Genomic DNA, 25,556 nt, shown 5'->3' with positions numbered 1-25,556 from the left:
TCATTTTTCTGGGGCCACCGAGAGAAGCCCTTGGGGTTGATTTCTAAAAAGTGGGCATCCAAGTTTCTTTGGTCTTTGATCTTTTCTGGTGTTAAATTTTAAAATGTTACATTTTTGGTAGGTGGCGGCACATACCTTTAATCCCAGCACTCGAGAGGCAGAGGCAGGCAGGTCTCTGAGTTCAAGGCCAGGTCTACAGAGTTAGTTCCAGGGCAGCCAGGGCTACACAGAGAAACAGTTTTGAAAAACCTAAACAAACAAACAAAAATTCATTTTATATATTTATCATGGTTATGGGGAGGTCTTCAGTATTCCACATTGTTTGTGTGTGTGTGTGTGTGTGTGTGTGTGTGTGTGTGTGTGTGTGTGTGTGTGTGTTGGGTGTCAGGGCAGCTTGCAGAACTTGGTTTTCTCTTCCTGTCACAAGCATTCTGGGGATCAAACTCTGGTAGGCAGCCTTGGTGGCTCTCAGTACTTGGTGGCCTGGCACTGGGCCTGAGAGGGTGCAGGAGACCACTGCTGGAGCAGAACTGGAGAGCCATGTATTGACGAAGCCTGTAAGTGGCCACCAAAGACCCTCCTGGGATACTTCACTGGCGTATTCTGTTATATTTTTAAACTACTGACTGAGACTCAGACCTGCATCGAGAAAGAAAATTGCAGTCATGTTTGTTAAGTTCGTTACATCTTGATGGAATTCATCCAGATGCCACGCCTGGAATTCTCCACACCAATATCAGCTTCTTGTCCATCACTAAATGTAATTCTGGAAAGACATGGGGAGATGGCATCTGTGGCCAGGGCTAGATTTAACAATTCCATGTCTCCCTGTTTGTATTGGAGAAATCACATGCCTTTCTGTGTTGGGGCAGGTGAGATTTCAACAGATGGGACTGTTGGGATCTCAAATCCATCTGGATTTGACGTGGCGCCAGGGGTGAGGTGTGAAAGCTCCGAGCATTAAAACACAGGTGAAATTCGGAGGTGAACAGGCAGGTGTAGACAAGGAGAACCTTTCTATCTACAGAAGCCTAATCCTTCAATTGCCGGCGTAGAAAAACAATTATACCTGAATACTTTCAGAAAACTAAGCACTGAGCCTCAAAGACCCGTATTGTACATAAAGATTGTTAAGAGTCCCCTGCCAATTTTATTCCTACGGGATTATTATTGTCTTAACCCAGAGGGCATGTATGTCCTATTGATGTATGATGGCATGTGACACAGTTCTTTCTCACCGGCCATGCTTCTGCAGCCTTCTGTTGGAGAAGACTGAAAGGCCACCTTCTGCAGGAATGAGTGGATAGATGGCTCAAGTCAGGAGGAGTAAGGGGCACTTTGGAGAACAGGATAGGGGTACTAATCATAGCATTGGTCCCTGGATCGGGAGGAGATGGTGACCAGACAAACCATTGGCTAGAGTAGAACCAGAGATCTATGTGATGAAGTAGCTAGCCGGTGGCTGTGAATAGGAACCATCAAGGACTAAGAACATGTGGTCAAGAACTCTTGTTAGATTTGTGGCATTCTTCATATGATGGAAGTGAAGTCACTTAACATTACAGATGGAATACCCCAAGAGCCAGTGTCCAAAGGCCCGGTTTCAAAGATGGCGGAGTGATTGGAGCTTGTGATATCAAGGACTTCATTCAGTCTGTTATCACCTCACTTGCATTGCTTTTGTCTCATGGTAAGCAGATCATTAGACAAAGGGCCAGAGAGAGGAAAGGACAAGGCAGAGGACTGAGTCTTTGTGTTACATGTGTGCAGAGACTGTTCCTACACCCAGGCCCCCTTTTCTGTGATGTTACAACCAGAGACAATAATAGTCGGAGACCCAAAGACAGCCATTCCACACACTCCTGGCTGCTGAAAGCATTTTGCTACTGTTTTAATCTGTTCAGATGTGGTAACAGAATGTCTTAATGTCTTAATGTCTTGCACAGTCATGGGAGCTGGAAATGCCAGGTCAGTGGGTCAGTCCTTAGGTCTGGTTGTGTACTGCTGCCTTCCTGCTGTGTCTTCTCAGCTAGTTAAGAGAGCTCCCTGGAGTCCCTTTATAAGGGACTCTTCTCATCACACAGGCTTCCCATCTAGGCTTAATCACCTACTAATACCTTCTCTTTGGATGTTAGGTTTCAAGCTGGGATCTTGGAGGACCACAGACATTCAAACCACAATAGATGAGTGAAGTATTTATTGAACGAGAAATTATCTCGTGTTACCGTAAATATTAAAAAGGAACCTTGTTTATCTCTTTATCACCCCGCGATCTCACTCTGAGGGTGCTGCTTAATATGGAGCCGTGTGCACAGACTCTGTCACTCGGTTGGGAAGCTACACTCTCCACTAGATTCCCTTCCCAGGCTGGTGCTTCTGTGCAGGGTGGTAATTACCGTCCCAGCTTTTTCTTTCTTCCACCGCCCATCACAAACATTACTCTAAGGCCTGATAGCTTTTCATACAGGTTTATATATTAAATTCTCAACTCACAAACTCACTACACTGTAAGATGACATCCAATAGACAAAGATACAAACTGCCCTTTTATAAGAGATAAAAGACCTATAAAATCCCTTAAAAAGATTCAGTTCTACCTAATGCCAATTACGGCCAACAGGATGCAGGTCTGCTTCCTCCAGCTCCCTCTTGATCTCCTTCCCATCTTTTCCTTTTCCATTTTCCTACCTTTTCTCCGCCTACCTCTCCACTGTCCAATCACATAGCGACTTAACATAAATCTACAATCTCGTCTTTATGTATTTATTCTAAGAGTTCCCCTTGGAGTGATTTTTCTCTCTGTACCTCCCAAGCTGGGCAGCATGATCAGGTGGGAGAGCTTGTATTGTAGGTTGTGTTTTTTCATGTTCTGGGGCTCGGCAGTTTGATAGTCTGGCTTGTGGCAAGTTCTCTGAGTAGCCAAAGCTTGGTTCTGAGGCCAAAGGGACTACATTTGTACACAGCGTCGTTGTGTGTTGGCTACATTGGTTTTTAGCAGCACCTGGCTACAGTCAGCTCAAAGGATGACAAAGACTATAAAAATTATTGTCTCTCAAATCTCACAGATTCTCTTGGGCTGGGACTCTGCAGGAAACAGTACTCTAAGGCCCTGGACCCGTATTATCAGCCGGCTACACCACTGCAAAAGTTAAGCTTAGAAAATTGGGTCAGGGAGACAGACGGAGGCGTAAGAAGTAGTAGAGTTTTATATATCTGTACCTTTTTGTAAAAATGCAAACTATCATTTTACAAAAGTACCACCCATGTTACTGCCTGGAGACAAAGCACTTACCATTGCTGTACTTTAGGCCTGGTTTCTAAATGGTCCATAAGTGGTTCATGTGCACTTTCAGAGCCTCAGTTTTTTGTTTTGGGTTGTGTTTTGCTTATCTCACCTGTCCGAGCATGTGTGTGTCAGTGAGCAGTTTCTCCCAGGCCTTGCTTTGTCACGTTCTGTTGCATTACACAGGTCACTGCAATGCATTTGATCCTATCATCGACACCCTGTGGGACTGCCTTATGTTTCCACTGTTGCCCCCAAGACCAACGCCAACACAGAGTAGAAAGGTCCATTCTCAAGCCTGGAAAGTGAGTCCTTTCCAATGTCCCCCCTCTCCCCTAGCCCAGTTGTCCTCCTTAGCCTCTCTGGCAGGGAGGCAGGAATCCTGTGTCTAATGCCAGGCAGTTCTTGGCTCTTGCCAGGGGGTCTGCAATCACTGGCTTAGGTCCTTGGACAGAGCCACCCCTCAGCAGGCAGAAAGCAGAGTCTCAGCTACATTTCTTGCCAGGGCCCAAGCCTCAAGCGGCATTAGTCCTGACAGCTGTCGGGAGCTTTGAGGAGTAAAGGGAGGTTTGGCAGCCTTTGAAACATTTTTTTTTTTAGCTGAAAAAATGGAGTATTACAATGCTCCCTTTTACCCCCAACCCCCACCTATAGTTTCTACTAGTCTTTAAAAAATGGAGCTGAAATACAGACTTAAGCTACATTTATCTCTAGAAAGGCCTGCTGCCCTGGAATGAGCCCTCTGTGGCTGCCTTCTGTCAGGGCTCATGTTAGGCAAGCTCTGTTTTATGCCTCATGCCCCACTTTCTCTACTAAGAAAAAAGCCATCCCTGGATGTATCCCAAGGTGAGCAAGAGGGCACAAATGTCCCATCTCCAGCGTACATGCAGTCTTCGTTATTTCTGACCTCATGGGTCCTTAGTCCTGCAGGACAGTGGCCTGCTATGCTTGCAAGCTGTGGGGCCACTGGCCTTTCCAGGGTACTTAATATCACCCAGAACAGGGAAGAATGTCCTGGGGTGGCAAGGTGCCAAGAAACTCATAGTGAGGTGTGGCCGCCTTCAATAAGCCTGGCTGTGCTATTTTTTTTTTTCTTTATGAGAACCTATGAGCCCCTCTTAGAGATGAAAGGAGCAGCATTTCCCAAGAAACGTGAAAAGACGGAGGCTTTGAGGGCCCTGGGAGCCTCCTGGGGTTTACTGTTGGTCATGTTAGTTCAGTCAGGAAGTTGTGTTGTGTTCAGGATCATTCAGGACAGAGCCCTGTCTGCCTCTCTCCATGTGACTCTTGTGCTGGGCATCATTGGGTAGACTGTTCCCATCAACCAGAGCAGATGGGATTCCTTAGCTGGTGGGAGATGGTCTAAGAAAGGTCTCTTAGTATCCCATGACCTCTGCACTTGAAAGTAAGCAGCCTGAGTGGTGTATTGCTGGTGTCTCTGTCCCTAGTGCTCTGTCTCTTTCCCCCTTTCTCTGCTGTTTTCTTACATGGGTCTCTAGACTGGCTTCCCCTCTCCTATTGTTGGGCCTCAGGCCCTCAATTGCTGTGTTCATGGCTCTGTAAAGCCATCTCATCTCCTACTCAAGGCCCCACGGTGTCATCACCACTGACCCCATTTCCTTCTGGGTGATGTGTGTGTTTACTCTGATTTTGTTCTATTTTTATTGGTTCTATAGAACGAAGTGGGGGAACTTATCGTGTTTATTCCATATGCATTCGCATCAGCATGCACAATATGGGCGGTCTTCTTCATTTTTGGCAAGAATTGGTTTCAGGACTCTGTCTCAGACACCAAAATGCATGGATTCTCAAGTTGTGTTCTTCAAAACGAGATAATATTTGAATATAATCTACATGCTTAACTCATTCCACTTTTTTAAATAATACCTACCACAGTACAGATACTGTGTGGATAGTTGTAATCTCTTACTGCTTGGAGAAAGGGACACACACACACACACACACACATACAACCTTTATGTTCAAATTAGATGCAATTTTTAAAAGTACTTTTTGATCTGTGGTTTCTGGGTTCCATGATTCCAGAACCCACAGACATGTAGGCTGACTAAAAATCATATTCATAGCAATTTTACAGAGGGTGTGCCATAGACTGGATTTGGAGTGCAGGGATTAGGGATAAAACAAAGAGAGTGGTTACTCCATCGGGTAGTGAAAGCAGGACATCTCTACTGGGCAGTTCTGACCTCTTGTCAGTGGTTAATGGTGAGGGCAATTCCAGTCTGAAGTTGAGTAGGGCAGGCAGCCTTCAGAAGAACTTTCCATATTGTGCTGCTGGCTTAGTCAGTGTTCAGTCCCTGTGGTAAAATACCCAGCAGAAGAAGCGACAAGCCCCAGAGGTTTATTTTATCTCCCACTTGCAGAGAGTCCTCAGTCCATTATGGCAGGGAACATTGGTGTTCGCAGCTTACATAAGGCTGTTTGTTCTGTGGCTTCTGGCAAGAAGCAAAAAAGTATGGATGGGAACCAGGGCAGGTATAACCTTCAAAGACTTACCTCTAGTGAGCTACTTTCATCCATCCATCCATCCATCCATCCATCCATCCATCCATCCATCCAATCATCCATCCTTCCTCCGTCCCTCCGTCCCTCCCTCCCTCTCTCCCTCTCTCCCTCTCTCCCATCCATCTATCCATCCATCCATCCATCCATCCATCCATCCATCCATCCATTTATCCATCCTCCCTCCCTCCCTCTCTCTCTCCCTCCCTCCCTCCCTCTCTCCCATCTATCCATCCATCCATCCATCTGTCCATCCATCGCCACCACCCATAGGCTCCCCAGCCTTCAAGACAGTGGTATGAGTGTGAATTAAATTGAAATAAACATAAACAAATGAGGACATTTCACATCCTGACCAGGACTGTGGCAGGGCCCTTGTGCCCATTTGTACTTCATAGTTTGCTGTGTTTGAATCAGAGTTGTCTGTGAGGACTGTGCCTTCAAAACCTCTCAACTTTATTTTTGTTTGTGCTTAACACAGTGACTATTTTATTATTATTATTGTTGTTGTTGTTGTTGTTCACTTCATGTTACACCTTATGGTTAAGGGATGATGACCCAGATTATGTCCAGTCCTACTCTTAAAGAGCTCCTCCTCTTGATGATAAATCCAGACTACACACTGCTGTCACCCAAGCCCCAGAGGTCTTTCATTGACTGCATGATGGGACGGCTGTGTGGCATTTTAATGTAGTGAGACAGAGCAGCCAGTAATGGCTCTCAGTAGCTATCAGAACCCTGAGAGGCCCCTGCTCTGTGTTCAGAGCCGTATTCCAATTATGGACTATGGACTTTTGAAAATGGATGGAACCTGTTGGGAATGAAAGTGTGATGTCAAGGCTGCCAAAGCACACGTGCCAGGCCCTGGCTTCCATCCCATCAAGAATACTCTTACTAATGCTGTTGCTGCTGTTGCTTTAATTCCCGAGTGGTGCTAGAGAAACTGTCTCACAATGAAGGTCACCCTGTAGTGTTGAACTAAATGACCTTATGAGGATTGAAGTGATGGCTCCAGGACAGCGAGGTAGCACTGAGGTTTGAGTGGATTTGACCTTTGTCCTTAGTCTCCAACCTATACACTAGCCTTTGCTCTCCCTCCAAAGGAGGAGGAAGCAGGAGCACCATCTCCTGAGACACCCTTGGGTGCTTCACTCGCCTGCCAGAGGGGGCGCCGTGGGAGTTTGGCAGGTGATGGAGGCTGGGATGGCCCATCTCTACCACTACAGTTTCCATGTTTGTAGGCCAGCTGTCACATGTCACCACTCTCACGGATCGCAGTCACAGGCTGCATCTCCAGCTTTCTCTGATGACCTCACCCTTTTAGCTAACACACACAGTGACTCAGCCTTAGCCTCGTATTCCATCCCCAGGGTTGGGGACCTTTGCACTCCAGTGTCACCTGTGGGACTAGCAGCTTAGTTCTTGCTTTGCCATTCTTCTCCCCTACGGTGCGAGCCAGAGCCTGGCTTCCTCAACACGGCTCCTTCTCTCACTTCACAAGTCTTGCATGGAAACCCTGCTGTTGTGAGTTTGCTGCTCTCATGCGCCTTCCCACGGTTTCCTGCCATAATGTATAAATGGCTGCACAGTGATGTCCCAGGCATACCTGCCTGGCTCTCATCTATGCTGTTCATGGGAACACCATTCCTTTTAATGCTATGTGAGACTGCAACTTTATTCCTACAAAGCCCGAGATTGTGTTTCTCATTTCTGATGAGTCCAGGAAAGCTTGCTCGATGGGATGTAAAACATCAGAGACAGGAAGCTTTGATTAGAGGAAAGCCAGTGGCTGTTCCTCTTGTGTATTACCTCCTGTGTTCCCTGGAGCATCTACCCCTCCCTCTCACATTTGGCTGAAAGATTTGGGCAGGACAGCGTTCTCGGCAGGGCTCTCTCTTCTCTTGGAGACTTAGAATATACCAAGAAAGGACTGCAGGTGTAAAATATACCAAGAGATTTAAAATATACTAAGAAAGCCCCTGTCGCCTGTGTGCTACACACTCTTCCCTCTCGAAAATGCTACAAATTAAGGAGTCTCCGGAGAGAAAATATGTCTGTGAATGCATTTTAAGGGCAAAGGAAGGAGCTTGTAAATAGAAAATGAGGTTCATCTAGAACAGTCTTTTCAGGCAGGTCCTCCGTGTAGCCAAGCATCCCTCACCCTGTCTTGCTTATCACAGCTGTATGGCCAGCTCCCTGCGCCCTGAAGCTCTGGACTGGGAGACTCTACCAACCTGCTGAGTCCTTAAGAAGTGTCTCCTGCTGATTATGGTGGAGTTGTTTTGGATCAGTGACATCTCCAGGGTCAGTAGTTTTCTGACCTTAGTTCTGCAGATGTTGGTACTTCAGGAGGCATCCTTCTCCACCCAGTCTCCTACGCAAGCCCTCCCCCAGCCTGTGGCCCCACCTTTATCTCTTTATAGTGTCCATCTTGGGTTCTCATGTAGAACTTTATTTGAAGGTTGAGCTCAGTCTTTGGCAGTTGGAAACCACTGCCCTGTGTACCTTTTTCTGCTATCTCAGAGTTGAGATTATTTTTTTAAGGTCCACATACAAGAATTGTGATATTAAATACACACTGCAGCATTTCAGCAGCCTTGCCTTACCCTTGTAGATTTCAGGAGACAGAATAAAAATAGTTTGAGTCTTATAGTTCCTGTGAAGGGCGGGGTGTGAGGGTAGAGGGAAAGGTCAGGGCAGGGTGTGTGCTCTGTACTTGAACTAGATTCAGTCTGGACTTTAAGCCTTTTTTTTAAAGCCAGTTAGCTATCGGAAATTCGAGGTTATAGTAATGGCCACATTTGATGTTCTGTAAAAGGGACCTCAGACCTGCTTGGTTTACACTGTGAATAGAAACAGCTTTGGCTACCTTGTTGTGAATAAGAGGTCTGTTTATACACAGTGCCTCTTTCTCCCACAGGAGTTGGACGGTGTGGAGAGTGCTTCTCAGAGCAGAGTTCTGAAACCCCCTTGGATACACACTGATGACCTGGTCGAGTCTCTTTTGCTTTAAAGGAGAGCCAGTGTGGAGGCCTATGAGCCAGAGCAGGAGACATGTAGGGTTCCTTTGGTGTGTGAACCAAGAATGTTCAGAGCAAGTTAGAAAGAACTGATTGATGTACCGGTCAGAAAAGAGAGGTGAGGGAACCGGGGTGGTGGTACTGAGGCTGAGGTTATAGGCCTTAAAGGGGGTGGGGGGTGCAAGCAGGAGTGCAGAAAAGGCTGTTGGTCCTGGTGGCTCAAAGCAGGTCCTAGAAACAGGGGAGGGAGCCTTGAAAAGTCTCTTTTTCTTGTCTTGCCCACACTTGGCTGTTGCAGGGATGTGAAATGTCCCAGATAGAATGGGCATTTCCATATCCCAAGAGCGAAAATGAGCCTGTTTTTTTGTTTGTTTTGTTTTGTTCTTTTTGTTATACACAGTAATGTTTTGTTAGCAAGGGCAGGTGATACTGGGCTCTTTGATAACTTTATTATGAAAAACAGAAATAATGCAGGATTCATGATGGTGACATTCTTAGAAAATCAGAGTTTGAGAACTCAGCAATGTTCACTTCTGCCACTGAGCAGTGTTTTACCTGGAAGCTGTTCTCTGAAATTGCACCAAGTGGTTAGCTCAGTGGTGGTACTTGCTCTCAGTTCAGGCTAACCTTTCAGTAGCCATTGGTGTCACCCCTACACTTTGCCTAGGGGCTAGGGGCAGGATCTGTTGCTTGCAGGCCACTGCTGGGATGTTGTGTGGGATCAGGAAGAATGGAAAAGGGAAGGGAGCTGCCCATTGATGAGGAGTGAGAACAGGGGCTATGAGGAAAGCATCCTCTCAGCACTGGATTCTCCCATTCACCGTTGTTGCACATAAAGCCGTGCAGCAGCTCCTTTTACCTCCATAGCACAGGCGTGGGGAGCAAAAGCAGAGTTCTGGGGGAAACTGATCAAGTGCAGCATGTGTGCACTCGGGGAAGGCTCGTATGGGCTTTGGACACATCTCTCCTTGCTAGTATTTTAGTGCTAGGAGTTGTAGACAGAACTGGAGGAGATGCTCGTGGCCCATGCAGAAGGAAAGACTGTAAGGACTGCTGACTGTCACTATCAGAACTCACTGTTACTGAGTGGATAGTACATTTAATCCTGACCAGATTTCCAAGGGTCAAATTACTTAGTGGTACGTCCTGGAACAGAGGTCTGGTTTTAATGGTTGGGATGCTCTGGTCCTTGATACACCCTGGACCACACACCGGTGGAGGCAGGAAATTGAAGGAACTCTGTGTGTGCGCACATGCATGGATATGTACATATGCATGCACATAAGCATGCACATGTGTATCCAGGGCAGGGAACTTGAGGCCTGCTAGCTGGTATAAAGTAGAGGACTGGGAATGAGCTCCTATACTGTAGCCTTTTTTTGACGCACTAAGGAAGGGAATGTTTTCTTCTGGGAGCAGCTGACAAGTGCGTGGGAGCCTTGGGGTCAGGAAGGCTTAGTGATAATCGCCAGTGACAGTGGCAGGGTGCTGAGAGTGAGCGTCGTTTGCAGTGATGCTGTGAACCCTCAGTGCAGAGCCTCCTGTGATCTTGGAGGTATGAACACAAGCTGAGGGACATAGCCGTGCCAGGGGTTCATGCTACCCGTGGTATGAGTGCGGTGCTGGACTTAAGTCTTAACTGGCTCTCTCTCCACTGAACTGAGGGAAGCACCTGGTGGACGTAGAAGTGCACATGGTGGTGTTTGTGGAGAAGAACGGGAGCTGTCAACCCCCTCGGCTGTGTGGGGAGGAGACACGGGCCATCATGCTGGTGGCACTCAAGGTTTTCAATTTAGTAAAGCGTGAAGATTATATCACCTGGGATGTTCCAATCAAGCTGAGGTCTAGAGAGTCAGAGCCAGGGAACCAGTCGGATGGACGTCTCAGGAGAAGCCGTGGAGATGCCTGGGATAGGTGAGCTGAAGTCAAAGCTGACCGTGGATATGGGCACAGGACCAGGAGAGCAGGGCACCCTGAGGAATATATAGGCTTCTGGAGATAAATGAAGTGTGATGGATAAATCATGGTTTGGGGCAGTTGGAGAGAGGCAAGGACTTGGGGGTAGAGCTGCCTAGGAGGGCTCCATGGAGGCCAGGGTCAGGCCAGTGGGTGGAAGGACATTGTAGTGAGACCTCAGGGCTCAGTGTTGTGGGCTACAGGGATGCCAACTCAGGCTGAGCAGTCTAGAGAGGACCAAAGGTGAAGGAAGCAAAAACTGGGGGTGAGAGGAGTGGACCAAGAGAGATGAAAATGCTGGAGAACTCAGTAGTTCTGCCTGGAGGGTTGGAACGTTCCGCCAGGAGATAATTCCCTGTCATCTAGGTCTAGAATGTTCCTATCATCCTCAAATGGAACCTTCTATTTTAACGGTCATTTCTGATCCTGCTCTCTCTGGTCTCTGGAAAAACCATTCGTTCTTTCTCTGGATTGCTTCATTCTTGGCATTTCACACAGTGGAGCTATTCAGTCTTCTGTGACTCACTCCGCTTGTCTCAAGTTTTCAGGGTTCATCTCTATGTATTTCATTCCTCCTCACGGCTGACATTTCATTAGAGCTCACACTAGCCATCAGCTCATATGCACTGGGGTCAGCACTACCCCTATACAGTTATGGATAATGTGGGTGTGACCGTTCTTTTGTATACGATGCCATTAGGATATTGTTCCACCTTTGATACTATCAGTTACTCTTTTACTATCCTCGTGGCGTGTCTTGTTCCTTTCTGGATTCCCACACAGGAATCACACTAAACCTTTTTTTCAGGTCTCCTGCCCACTTGGCCAACCATTTTTTCAGAGACACATGAGAAGCCCATGCCAGCCTTCCCCTCAAGAGATATATGATTTCATGCACAGGATCGAAACCTCCCAAGGTTAAAGGTTTGGTGCCTTTCAAAGCCCCCAGGGCTACAGAGCTGCCTTCTGGCCCGACTTCAGCAAAATTTCAAAGGACCACGTTGTTTCATGAAGCATCAATGCTAACAGCTTAAGCAGGTCCCATGTAATCAAAACCCACTGCTGGCGAGTCTGTGGAAACTGAGAGGACTTTGGCATACCTGCCTAGTGGCCCCAGCAGCAGAAAAGTAGGACTGGAGGCCAAGTAGATGCTGGTTGAAGACTTGGGGCAGGTCATTTATAATGTTGTCGCCTCCACCCTCAGTTACTAAAGATAGAGGACAAACCTGAGCTCTAAGTAACCTCCGCCTCACTGTAAGAAATGGGGAAAAGAGACCACTTGTGGGTATAAAGGATTTCTTGTTTTCTTTGTGGTTTCTGCTCTAGCTGCTGTTTTTCCTTCACAGGTTTGGGATGAAAAATCTATGTTCAAGGTTCTTGTACCTCAGAAAACACAGCAATGGCTGGACATAGTTAGTTCGGACCCAAGGAGGGTGCTCTAAAGGGACATGGACATTCATTTTAGCTCCTGAGCTAGGTTGTTCAAGCATCTCATGATCTTTTTTGTTCTTCTTTCGATGTGGATTCTTTGATGGGAAACCAGGTTATGATTAGTAAATCCCCGCCTTTACTGCAGTGTCCTCGCTTGTGGAATGAGAGCAGTGATCTTGCTTCCCTTGGTGGGAAGGGGTGTTACTCAATACCCTCTCCTGAATGCCATCTTTAGTAGAACTTCTTGCACAAGAAGTGCATTATGTCCTCTCGTGGAGGAGATCCTTTCTCCCGAGGGTGAATGGGGTTTATCTGTGATCTTGTAAGCTGTGTACGCTTCTGTTGAGGTCTCGGGTGATTTATTGAAGATAATCTTGCCCTCTGCCTGTACGCCCAGCCCAGGCTTGTTTCTCTTCCTTGCTGAATGACTAGAGGCATTTGTAAGGGTTCATACTGTGCTGTGGGAACCTCATGGAATCAGAGAGGTTCCGATAATCTTTGTTCTTTCTGCTTAGAATGGAGGCACGTGGTTCTGCCGGGACTGATTTCAGCAGGGGGAGAGAGGGCATTGGCTGAATGAAGGCCACCTAAGTTGAATATGATGAGGCCCAAGATGAAAAAGGATCACCTATAGAAATCACAAAGGTTAATACTGGCACTACCCTCGGTGCCACAAGAGTATGGAAGACGAGCAACTCCAATAAGGGGGGTGCCCCACAGAGGTTTTCTGGATCTTTTAAAGTAAGCAAATAAAGGATAAAGCTGGCTTGTAAAAGGCATGGGTGCTGGCCACTGGAGGCCTTTGGGCCCGCCTCTCAGCCTGAAGGGTTCAGATTTCACTGAACCTGATTGCATCAAACCCCGCCCTCATGTTTACATTGCTTAGGCCCTCTTGGGCCAAATCAAAGTCCCCGCAGCCAAGGAGATTCTTACCTTCTGTGCTAAGCTGGAGTGGGAGGCAAGGTGCTGGGGGAAGGAGGCGGCACCAGGATGTGCTGAAGACTCTTTCCTAGAACTGGCCAGACTCTCTTGTCCTGAAGGAGTGGCCAAGGGTTTAGAAGGAAGGTAAGCAGCGAGCAAGCGAGCCGCTGGTGCTTTCGAATGTCTCCGTGTGGCTTTTGTAAGGTTTGTTCACTGAGACTTGCCAGGTTCCTCTTGGGGTGAGGGATGATGCTGGCCAGAGCCTCAGACATTGTACCGTGGAATGTGGAGAAGATGTGACATCCTTGCTTGACATGTCCAGCAGGGCTGCTCTGGGAATGCTTGCAGACTAGAGGAATCTGGCATACCTGCTTCCTTGAGGGAAATGCTCAGGGCAGCTTGAGGTGGAAAGGATCCTGTATGCTCAACTCTTCCAGCGGCTCTGTAGCTCATTTGCCCAGGTGGACTGTCCTGAGGCTCCTGTTTTTTATCTTATGTTCTTGGCCTGAATCTGTTTCCTGTTTAAAATGTATTCGGGGAGCTGGGTCAGAAGGCGCCAGAATGGGCACTGTGACCTTGCGGCCAACATTCGAGGGTTTAGGGGTGCGCACCCGCTGTCACAGACTTTCCTTTATTGCCATATTCTGCTGCCTTGGGTGCCTTAGATTCCAGGCACTCCAGTTGCTCTTGGAGGAGGCAGGGTGTGGGGCATAGCTTCTTTCCAGAAGGTTGACACGCTGCTGACCTGGTGCGTCCATATGGAAATTCTTCCTGCTTTCACTCTCAGTCCTTTCTTTCCTGGTTTACATTTGTCCAAGATTGCAGAGCTTCTCTGATTTTCTCCCGTGTGCCCAGGACAGTTGCTGCTGGTGGGAGTCTTGTTGCTCTGTTGCTGACACCGTAGCTGTCTTCCCTGCCCCTGGCTTCCTCGCCTTGCCATTGAGAGGGTTGGTTTGTGTTTAGGGGTTCAGGAAGTGAGAGTGAAGAAGTACCTGCGAGTTATTTCGAAAGCTCCGTGGAGAGTGGTAGTTTATTTTCTTCTTGATTGATTTAAAAGGAGAAAAGGGGCCGATTTCTTCCTACCAAAACCTCTATGTCTGCTGTAGATTACAGGTGATATTTTTAAAACACACACACATAGACATACTACTATGTGTTAGAAGACGACTCACTACAAAGCAGGAGATATTTAATTAGCACTGAGGCGGAGCCCTGGCCCAACAAACTAAAAGCCAAGCTTGTTTTAACGAGAGCCTATTAGTACTCTTGTTATAAATGCCCACATGGAAAGAAGAAAGCGACTTCTGGAAACTGTTCCTGCTTTTGCTTAGCAAGGTGATTAGCAAGGTGACACCAGGGAATCTGTCCTGATGGGGGAAGGTGGGACTTCAAGTATCTGAGCCCGCATTCGACCCCAAGAAAACAGGTGCTTTGGGGACAGGCCAACACTCATCCCTGCTTTGTGCTCTGGGACAGCCTTGATTTTAGGCCACCTGGCTTGGTGTTGGGCTCTCCCGTGTCCAGAGATGGCATGGCATTCTGGCCCCCCATCACTACCAGACTTGCCAGTGCTACCCACCTTGCTGAGTCCATCAGCCACGCTGTCTCCTGAGAGACTCGCGGGTTCATTTATTGTACGTGCTGTAGCTCAGGTGTCAGCTGACTCAGTCAAGAAGAGTGGTGTAGCATTTTCAGAAGAGGTTAGGTGACACATGGTTAGGGTCAGGTCCATTGGGTCAGCTTGGCCTTGCCCAGGGAAGTCAGCTGGGGACTCTCTCTCAGTACCATGACCTGGACTCCTTGTGGGGCTGGTTACCAGTCTCATAGGAGGCAGTATTCTACTAGGCTTACTTACAAGGAAAATGAGCCACAGAGATTGACCCGAGGTCACAAAGCTGTGGCCAGTCAGAATGACTGATTATAGGACATGAAGCAGGGAGGAAGGACACACATAAGTTTCTCTAGTGAAAACCCACAAAGATGCTCTGTGCCACAGGGAGGTGCAGGGGCCATGCTGGCTACCCCAGAAATGGCATCTTACTCTTTTATGGGGGAAGCAAAAGAGAAGAGGAGAGATGGGACTTAACAGGAGGGGACAACAGAGAAGGATGGGGCCTATTGCCCCGAGCCTGGCTTCTGTCTGACTCTCCCCATGGTGGTTATAATGGAAGGAAGCTGTTGAACATTTGTTTGTATAAGGAGCATTCTACAGCAGCGCTAATACCAGTGAAGATGGAACTATTCATGGGCCAGAACACCCCCACACCCCTTTGCACCCTGCCCTCTCTCCTTGCTGCTCTGACCGATATCCTGGCCTTGCCTCTCCAAGGTGTTAGCCTCCTGGAGCCCCACGATTGCAGCCTTTGAGCCTGGCTGTGTTCACCTCGATATCGTCTTCAGAGACCTATCCAGGAGGCTGCTGGTGGCCATTTGTCCTTAAGGGCAGTCTCTTCTTCCTCCTTCAGCCTTTCCTCTTGGGTTATGTGATGGGACCCTGTGGCAGCCTCCACTTATCTCACTGCCTGAGTGACCTTGAGTGAGTCACTTTAGGGCAACTTGAAGGAGATGTGATTGGGTATAGCCACTTCAGAGAACCTGCCTGTTCCTTTAGGATCCAGGAAGGGCTCCTAACTGCAGTGCCAACCAAGACCTCAGGCCTGTTAACCGAAAGAACAGAAACATACCTACAGCTTCAGGTTTAGGAAGCTAGACGCTAAGCTGACCATCAGGACAAGTGCATGGAAAACACTCGAGTTTCGACGTGGCATGATTAGACGTGTCAAGCGTCAGGGAGGGAAGCCCAGCACTCTAAATGGTCTCCAGGGGCTGAGCTTGCAGGAGAATGAACGTAGAGTATGTAGCTTGGGTACTTTATCTGTGGAAGCTGGAGAGAACATTCCTTTCCGAAACTAAACTGCTGACTTTGTGTTTGGCTGGGAATGGAATGCAATCTGAAGGAACCAAGAGACTTGACTCTGCAAGTAGACAGTGGTCCTCACTTCGGATGCTGTATTGAGATTTTCCCTCCCCTCGTCTTCCTTCCTCTCTCCTTTCCTTTCATGTACATTTTTTGTTGTGTTTTTGTTTCTTTACCTTTGTGCATCTGTGTGTACAATATGGAAGTGCACCTGGTAACCCGGGAGGCCGTCAGAAGGTGTAGGATGTCCCGGAACTGGAGTTCCAGAGGGTGTGAGCTACCTTGTGGGTCATTCTGCCCTTGATCACCGGGCCGTCTCTTCGGCCCCCACGTTGGCCTCTTAAAACTGTCCGGCATCGGTTCAGCTGCCCTTCGCTTCTCTTTCCATCTGTAATTTGGGTTTTCCTTCTCGGGTTAGCGGATGTTTGCCAATCAAGCCATTGTCTCTGGGGTCACAGGGACAGCAATGTATCCTTCAGTTGAGTTACAGGACGGAGTGGTGGCACAGGATCATGGCATCTCTTGTCGGGTTGTGAAAATTTCTTCAGTCCCTGGTTCAGTGAGAACAGTCTCAGGAGTGTATATTTTCTCTGTGCACACACACACACACACACACACACACACACACACACACAGAGAGAGAGAGAGAGAGAGAGAGAGAGAGAGAGAGAGAGAGAGAGAGAGAGAGGTAGGTAGGAGGGGTGGTCTTGGGATCAGGATGAGATTTGTTTTTCCTTTGGAAGACTTAGGAGGACACTGCTACCTCTTTTGAAACAAAGAGTCGCTTCTTGAGCATGAGCAAATCTGTCACAAAACAACATGGGATTCATAAAATTAGGGCCTAAAGGAACTAAAGACCCCCAGCAACTTCTTAGACATGTGAGACTTATGCTTCCTTGGTGTCAGTTGCTTTCTACCAGAGGCAGGGCCGGTGGGCAGCTTCATGTGTGTACTTGGCCTTAAACCTGAAGTTTGTAGCCATCCTCTCTCTCCTCAGCTCAGTCTGCACACATGTGTGAGCACAGGTATATACCTTCTATTGTCTTCAGCCAGGAAGGGAAGGGATATTCTCATTTTCACTGTGTGTGGACGTTCATGCCTACATGAGGGTCTGTGCGTATGAGCGCAGCTGCCTGCACAAGCCATGCATCCAGATCCCTTGGAGCTGGAGTTATAGTCAGTCTTGGCTGCTTACCGTGTGGGTGCTAGGTGCTGAACTCGGCTCTCTGTGTTCTCAACTGCTGTTTTATCTCTCCATCCCCTTTGCTGGTTGTTGTTGCTAATATTGGTGGTCTTTTCCATTTGAAATATTTTGTGGATGCCTCTCCCTGGTTCTGGGAAAGCCACATTTCCCCCAGTAGGGTTGGAGGAAAGCAGGGTGGCTCAGGCCTGTCGTCCCTGCTCTTTGGGATGCTGGGCAGTAAGTTTGCAAATTCATCAGCTGCCTAAGTGACAGGTTAAGTTTAAGGCAAATTTCAGCAATTGGGTGAGATCCTGTTTCAAACAGGGAGAAGATATGGGGATAGGTCTTTGGTGGAATTCTTGTACAATATGCATAAGGCCTTGAATTCAAGCTGTAAGACTGCAAGGAGGGAAGAGGATAGGGAAGGGGATAGAGAGGGAAGGGAGGGAAGAGGGAGAAGGCAAGGGAGGAACACAAGGCGTGTGAGAGGCAGGGCGATAGGGGAGGAGAGCTCTCTTCCATGTGGAGATTCTGGAACATCTATTTCATGGTCCTCAAGGAGATGTGAATGTTCCATCTGTACCTTGTTGCCTCTGGTTCTCTCTCAATCTGTTACCTCTCAAGTATTGTTTAGCATAAGTCATTCTGCAGTGTACAGTGTGTGATAACCAACCCTGGCTATGGGAATGTCATGACCAGTCAGCATACAAGCTGCTTCTCAAGGGGCCTTTTCATGCTAACAGGGCCTGGTGACAATGCATAGGGAATGGGAACACATGATGGAAGAGTTACCTTGGATGTGAGATGTGGTGTGCTTCTTTCCCTGTGTATAGAAAGCTGGGGTTCCCAGGTCCTTCTTTGGCTCTGGGAACTTGTTCTCCCATCTTCAGAATGAGGCTGGCTTCAGACTCCTTCCATGTGTTTGTCCTTTGAACCACAGGACATGTTAGAAACCTGCCATTTAAGCAGTTGTCCTTGTAGTTTCAGATTCCACATCTACAGAGGCAACTAAGTAATCAAGAGTTGGCACTATAATCACCATTCTCACAGGTTCTGCATGGAGATGCCTTAAAGCACATGGGCAGATGTATGTGGAGTTTACACAAATGCTACGCCGTTTTCAGTGAGGGCTTTGGGGATTCATGGGCACCAAACAATGAAGGATGGAGAAAGGAGGCAACGGGCGGGCTTAGGTTGCACACTATGTAGCAACCAGGGTGGGAGTCGCTCATGAGAACACAAACAAGATACCGCACCGCCCGGGCCCCAGAACCTAGATAGGAGTTCGTTTGACAGGATCATTTTGGGGTGTGCGCGCATCTGGATGAAGAACATGAGTTTCTGCAACACATTTCCAAATCAGAACCACAGTGTAAGGAGCTCTCTGCCTTAGAGAATGGCGGACAGCTTCCTGTGTCTATGAAGGTCTACTAGGGTTCTAGGGTCAGGTCCCTAGGGGCCTCCAACAGTGAGGTCCTACTAAGCTCCTATTAGGGTTGGTTGGTTGCAGTGCTGCTGGCCGGTGCTCATGCTTAAGTTTCTTCTGGAGTCAGGATGCTCTTGGGGTCTTAACAATTCTGGTGTTAGACACACCAGCATCCATATGGGATGGCCTTTGCTCCTCATCTAGCTTAGCAACCCTAGACACAGATGTACATGAAGAAGGACTGGTCCCCAACCCTTGGTGCTCAGAGCTCGGGTCTCTGCAAGGAATGTTCACCTCGGAGGGGGCTAGAGGACGTGAGACTGGCGATGCCACGCCACTGTTTACTCTGCTTCTGCTGAGCTCCTTGCTGTCTTTATCCTTTTTTGGTCTGATTTAGAGCACACTGGCATGGCTGGCCACACATCCCTCACACCTCTGGCTACTGCCTCTTACACAGTGGGTACACAGAATTAACCTTTAGGGATTTGGGTTTTCTTTAGCATTTTGCAGTCCTGAGGTTGGTTGACTCTGGATACTTTTCTACATTTGCTCCTTGTTCTATGAAGGCCCAACCATGAGAGTGAGGAATGACTACTAGCCCTGTCCCCACCTTGCACGGACCGTCACACCTAGTATGCTGAGAGTATGGGAAGCTGGGCTATCCCAGGGAAGCTGGGCTATAGGTGGCCCAAGGCTGCTGGGCCCATCTGCTTTTGGACCCTTATTGGCTGCTTGTGTGACCTAAGGTTTGTCATGTGACGAGAAGCTTGGAACAGGCAGTGTCTCTATTATATAATGTGCGCTGGGTGCCAGGGCTGTTCTCTTAGCCAGAGTACCTTTGCTAAGCAGAGGAAACCCCTGCCTCAGATCTGATCAGCGTAGAGTAAGTGCTGTGCAAGACACAAGACAAAAACCCAGCCAGGAAGGGCTTGATGAGGCAGGGGAAGCTGGGAGGAGGGGCAGGGGTGCTGAGTGCAAAGGCCCTTTTACAGACACCCTCTGTAGCAGTCTGAGAGTTGTGGGGTGACCGCTGAGGAAATGAATCTGTGGGAGTTGTTGGGCATTCTTCGTTGTGGAAAGAACTTTTTATTATCAGTCATGGGTGTCCTTGGAGCTTGACAGACTGAGTGCCTCTAGTGTGTGCTTTCTCCTTCTAGTGAGTCCTCTGGAATCTGGGAGTGATTATTTCCTTCTCTGAGTGAAGGGCCAGGAGCCGTTCAAGAGTCAGAGGACTGAATGTTTCACGGAGAAATGGCAGAGTGGGAATCTGGTCTTCTAGGAGGAAAGAGAAACTCAGGCCCTAGTGTATCCAGAGCTGAGATTCTTGTCTCTCTGGCTAAGTGGTGACCATTTGACAGAAAACAGGGTGGACCCAGGGAGGACCAGAGCTCCCTGTTCTCCTCCCTGTGGGCCTGCAGGTACAGCTGAGCAGCTGTTGCCTTAGGCAGCTTCCTCAGCCTTCCTGGCCTCTTCCACAGCTTCTAGCAGGAGACGTCAGCTTAGGCTTTCAGTGCTTTGGAATTTGGTTCCTAGCACACTGGCACTTTCCAGCTTTAAATTGGAAAATTAGGAGAATAGTTTTACATCTTATTCTTGCATTTCCTTTTCTTTTTAAGCCACGGTATCATTTAATTAAGATTTGTGGAGGACTCATACTTCAGATCTGAAAGCTGGAAATAACTGTCTTAGCAGCAAGCGTTCAGACCTCGAAACAAGCAGACTCCCTGCCCTGAGCTGTGTGTCCCAAGGATCTGTGCTCTGGCTACCTGCCTTGTGCTGAGATCTGGGATGGCAGCCATCTGGCACTCTGCCGTGTGTGTGTGTGTGTGTGTGTGTGTGTGTGTGTGTGTGTGTGTGTGTGTGTGTGTGCGCGTGTGCTGGTGGGGTTTGGGGTGGGGGTGGAATATCTGTGTGTGGGTGGGTGGGTGTGGGAGGCATATGTGAGTAGGGGTCATGTGTATGTGGTGTGTGTAGGAGCATATCTGTAACTCTTCTGGAGCAGACAGTTCTGATGAGCATCCTTCCCATGAACAGGAAGAGGTGCTGGCTCTTCAGTAGTTGAGTTTCCTGCAGCAGAGCATCCCAGTGCCAGGTAGACTTGTTTCCATGGGGCCTAGAAAGATGCTAGTGTGTGCTGCTGTTAGTCCTCAGTCCAGCCTCCACACAGAATCACTTTCATCTCCCTGGGTGGGAGAGCCTGGGGTGGAGGATGGGCTGGTGCTGCTCTGCTCTCAGGGCCTTTATACAGCCTCAGTGATCCTGACACACTTGCTCTGTTTTTCTCTGTAAAGGTGACTCTCACAAGTGATTTAGGATCATCTTCCCAGGCATTCCCTTCTGCATTTATAACAGAGCTGGACGTAGGACATGCTTTCGGTCTCTCTGGGTCTACATCCTGGCTCACTGTCACTTGCTGTATAATTCTTCTCAGGGCCACCAATGAAACTTAAGTATGTGCGCTTGGCCTTGTCTGTGCAGGTAGGTGATGTAGAGCTGCAGGTGCACCCAGGCCCCAGAGCCTGGATTCTCCGTGCCTCCCACTCCTGACAGCTGCTTAATCTTAAGTTATTTACTCTCCCAGAGCCTCTGATCTCCTTAAACAAGCAATAACAACACAAAGGTCCATAACTGCACACTTGAGTCCAGTGTACGTGCATGTCGCCGCTCGCCTTTGCGCCGAAGACTTGCTCTCTCTACAGCTCGTGCATACGATCCCCTCCCCCCAAGTTCTGCTTGAGAATGTGGTTGGGCTTCTCTGGGCTACACTGCATGTCAGTGTTCTCCACGCTTGTCCCCTGTTCTCTGCCTGCCTGCCCTGCGGTGCAGTTAAACTGAGAACTGGAGCCCCGGCTGAGCGCGTCCTTGGAGCTGTGTTCTCAGCAATGGGCACTTGATACAGCAACCCCTTACCTCTTAGTCCCTCTCCTAATGTGTCAGCCCATCCCAATATCAGGGAGCCACTGCTGAGTGGGACCAAGTATCCAGCTGTTCTGAGGGGCATGCACTCAGGGCTAGCCTCTCCTGAACTGCTGCATGAGTGAGCTCACCAGCTACCAGAGAGGTGGATCGTGGCTCAAACCTTGGATTCTAGGCGCCCAAGCAGCTCGGCTTTTCAGCCATCAGCCGCTCCCCTGCTGTGGAATGCCTCAGATTGCACAGCACAGAAAGTTCGGGAAGATGGGGGAGGCTTGCAGGGCAGATGTGCTGACTCTGAACTCCGGCTTATTTTAGGAAGCTCTTGCTGTGGTATGCTTGTGTGGCCAGGGCCATTACAACTGCCAGTCAGCAGATTGTGACTTGGGAACGTCCGTGTACAGCCGCCTGGGCTCTAATTAATAACAGCAGCAGGGAGTTCAGCTGTCCCTGCCCACATTGTTTACGTGACATTCTGTGTAGTGCATGTGTGTCAGCCCCAAGGGATCCAACATCTGACAGTTTTCAGGTACCTGTGTCACCCGGTGATCTTGTGCTCTATGCATTGGCCCCAAGCTCCTCCCATTATCTTTGCTTTTCCTTCCTATTGAGCTGCATATTTAGATTTTAGCACATCCCAGAGTACTCATGGGACAGCAGGTTCATCAGAGACATAGTGAACCTAATGACAGTACCCTATGTGTTCAGAAAATGTTAGGTGTACATGGTGGAAGTAGATAAGCTGTTGATTTTGGGGGATTCACATGAACTGACCTGGGTTCCACATTCAAAATAATGACATTAATGACTCAAAGAATGAAAAATACCCAAACATCTTTCCCCCCTCCCAGTATATTAAGTCTTTTATTGTCCCCAAAGAGCTCAAATTGTACTTGTGATCAGGATGTTGTTTCTGGAGCTGAAACTTGTTTCTCACTTGTCAGTCTGCCGCACAGTTTCCTTCTCAGACACACAGATGACATTCAGAAACTTTCTTGTTTGTAACTGTTGTGGCCTGCCGACTCAGAGCCACTGAGTTCTGAGTTCAACATCAAGGATTAACTCATCCTTCTGGGCTTGAGAGACAGAACAAGCAACACCTGTCCTCATCCGAACCCTGTCGATGTATTTTTCACCCAAGAAATTTTGGATTTTAACCTTTCTCCTGAATAGCGATGTTGATAGGGAGGTGAGCATCCACAGACCTCATCTTGTGAGGAAAGCCCAGTGTGACACCCTTGACCAGACCATGTTCTGAACATGACTGCAGATGGTTCTGACAGTGGCCAGTTCCTTTCTGTTACTCCACCATTTGTAAACACGGAGCCTTTTCTTTTTCTTTCCAAGAAGACTCAGCTCTCCCTTGATGTGATTCAAGTCCCCCTGCAGAGTTCAGGGGTGGGGAGGGTGGCTTCACAATGACTGTGCGCCCCTTAAGAGTAATGTTGACATTTTCTGGAATGTTGACCGTCTGATTGCTGAGAATGGTCTTCATTCTCAAAGTAGATGGGGCAAAGAGCCCCAAACATCTTAATAGGTGTGTGTGTGTGTGTGTGTGTGTGTGTGTGTGTGTGTGTGTGTGTGTGTGTGATTTTCCACATGGGTAGATAAGCATGAAGCTGAGGTATTAGCTCAATGGTCATTTGCTTGACCTTCGCATGACAAATGAAACGAAGCAGGAAAGGCAGACATGATGTTAGCTGACTATGTCTGATATGTGTATGAATCCTTCAATATTGCTTACTCTGCAGAGGATTGTGTAGAGTTTGGAGACCCTAGTTGAGACTGCATTTACTTACTCTTGAGTTGCTTTATAAATGCATCGGTCTGTTTAAGAAAAGTGCGTACCCAGTGTTGTAGGTAGTACTTCCTTTCCTCCCTGGCTAACAGCCTGTCTCTCGCTTCCTCTACAGTGCCACACACACAGGGCCCAGTGGATGGCAGCCTGTATGCCAAGGTGAGAAAGAAGAGTGCCTCAGATTCTGGCATCCCCAGTAGCCCACAGGGCATGCCAGCCACTAGCAGTCCAGACCACGGTGACCACACGCTGTCGGTCAGCAGTGACTCGGGACATTCTACTGCCTCAGCCAGGACCAATAAGACGGAAGAGCGCCTGACCCCAGGAGCACGGAGGGGCCTGAGCCCTCAGGAGAAGGCTGAGTTGGACCAGCTGCTCAGTGGATTTGGCCTGGAAGACTCTGCAAACTCCCACAAAGACATGGCTGATATGCGCAGCAAGTATAGTGGGACACGCCACGTGGTGCCAGCCCAGGTCCATGTGAATGGAGATGCTGCCCTAAAGGACCGGGAGACTGACATTCTAGATGATGAGATGCCCCACCATGACCTGCATAGTGTGGATAGCCTGGGAACTCTTTCCTCCTCTGAAGGGCCTCAGTTAACCCACCTGGGCCCTTTCACCTGCCTCAAGAGCAGCCAGAACTCCCTCCTGTCTGATGGCTTTGGCAATGGTGTTGCTGAAGATCACAATGGTGTCCTTTCTCCAGACCTGGGGCTGGGTGTAGACTCCCTTTATGAGCGGGAGCGGATGTGTGGGGGCCGAGAGCAAAAGCAGCTGCAGCCCCTGTTGAGGAAGCCCTCTGCACCCACCCCAACGCAAGCCTATGGGCAAAGTAACTATTCCACCCAGACTTGGGTACGTCAGCAACAGATGGTGACTGCTCACCAGTACAGCTTTGCCTCAGATGGGGAGCCCAGGATTGGCAGCCGCAGTACAGTGGACAATTCTAGCCTTGCCCAGCCCCAGCCTCACATCCCAGTTACTCCCACCCGCGGAGCCAGCAGCAGAGTGGCTGTTCAGAGAGGCATCAGCAGTGGGCCAAATCCCCCTGACACACAGCAACTCTGTCCTGGTAAAGCACTCCAGCCCAGATTTCCAGAAGACAGAGTCATGAATGGAGTGCATCAGGAGCTGAACACTGGCCCCTCCCCAGGCTCTCCCACCCTGGATATTGACCAGTCCATTGAGCAACTTAACAGGCTGATCTTGGAGCTGGACCCCACCTTTGAGCCCATCCCCACACACCTGAATGCCCTTGGCATCTCAACCAATGGCTCTATGTGTCCTGATGGTGTGGGAAATGGGCTGCGGTGTGGTGGCAGGCTGGACCCTGTGGATGGCCGGAGCTCTGGCAGGCCAGGTGAGCTGATGGGTATCAGTGTCAGGTAGGAAGTTATCCAGCTGGGAGTTTGGATTTGCTGAAACTCATGATGGAAAGGCATTTCCATGGCAGTTTCTGCTCTCATGAGCTATGGCCTAGAATCCAAGTGGTACCTTGGCACTGTAAGAGCTTGTTAGCAGAACTGAAGGGTGGGAAGAGAGAGGAACAAACTTGCCTATAAAAATGGTTTGGGGCAGGGGTGGGGCCCCCTGAAGAGGAATATCAGTGTCTTATTTCACACACTTTGTCACACCTGTTGGTGAGTGCAGCCGGTCATCTGAGAGCACCAGACAGCCTGACCCATATGCCTTTGCCATCTGCTAGCTGTGTGATTCAGAACCTCTGCCCACATTCTCTGAGCCTGTTACTACGTCTGAAGAATAGGCTCAACAGTGAAACTTTTCTCAGTTCAAGAATGTTCCTTTAGGAATCCTGCCAGGCATCTCGGTGAAGCAGAATTGTTGGGCTCTTGGGTCATCCTTGTAGGAACAGGTCTGATTAAGCAGTCAGGGTACGTAAACTGTCCTATTTACAAATATATCGTCCAAGCTCCTGAGACATCAGATAGGCTGTTTTATGGGTGGCAGGAGCCACTGCGTGTCAGACAGGAACTTGGTGGTTCTTGAGGACTGGGGGTGACAGGTACATGGGACAGAAAGCGGAGAGTGTGGAGTGGCCTTAGAGAAGCTCAGACACAGTAGATGCTGTGTTCCTGGATCTTGTGATCTAGAACCAAGACCCCAGACTTGAGTTCAGCAAGGGTAACGGCCCTGGCTTGAGGACCATCTGTGTACTGCACTT

The 25,556-nt window shown here is 48.7% G+C and overlaps 1 protein-coding gene across 1 annotated transcript in view; it reads left to right on the top strand.

Annotated features, from left to right (window-relative positions):
* Positions 1-25,556, top strand: part of TNS3 (tensin 3) — a 176,091-nt gene that overhangs the window by 91,179 nt on the left and 59,356 nt on the right. Inside the window, exon 16 of the mRNA XM_080940492.1 lies at positions 23,487-24,734. Within this exon, the coding sequence (XP_080796618.1) occupies positions 23,487-24,734 (1,248 nt within the window). The remainder of the gene's footprint in view (positions 1-23,486; positions 24,735-25,556) is intronic.

Source organism: Micromys minutus (assembly GCF_963924665.1).
Source record: "Micromys minutus genome assembly, chromosome: 1".
Classification (NCBI taxonomy): Eukaryota; Metazoa; Chordata; class Mammalia; order Rodentia; family Muridae; genus Micromys; species Micromys minutus.
The sequence above is the reverse complement of the archived record's forward strand: the minus strand, read 5'-3'. Positions and strand labels throughout refer to the sequence as shown.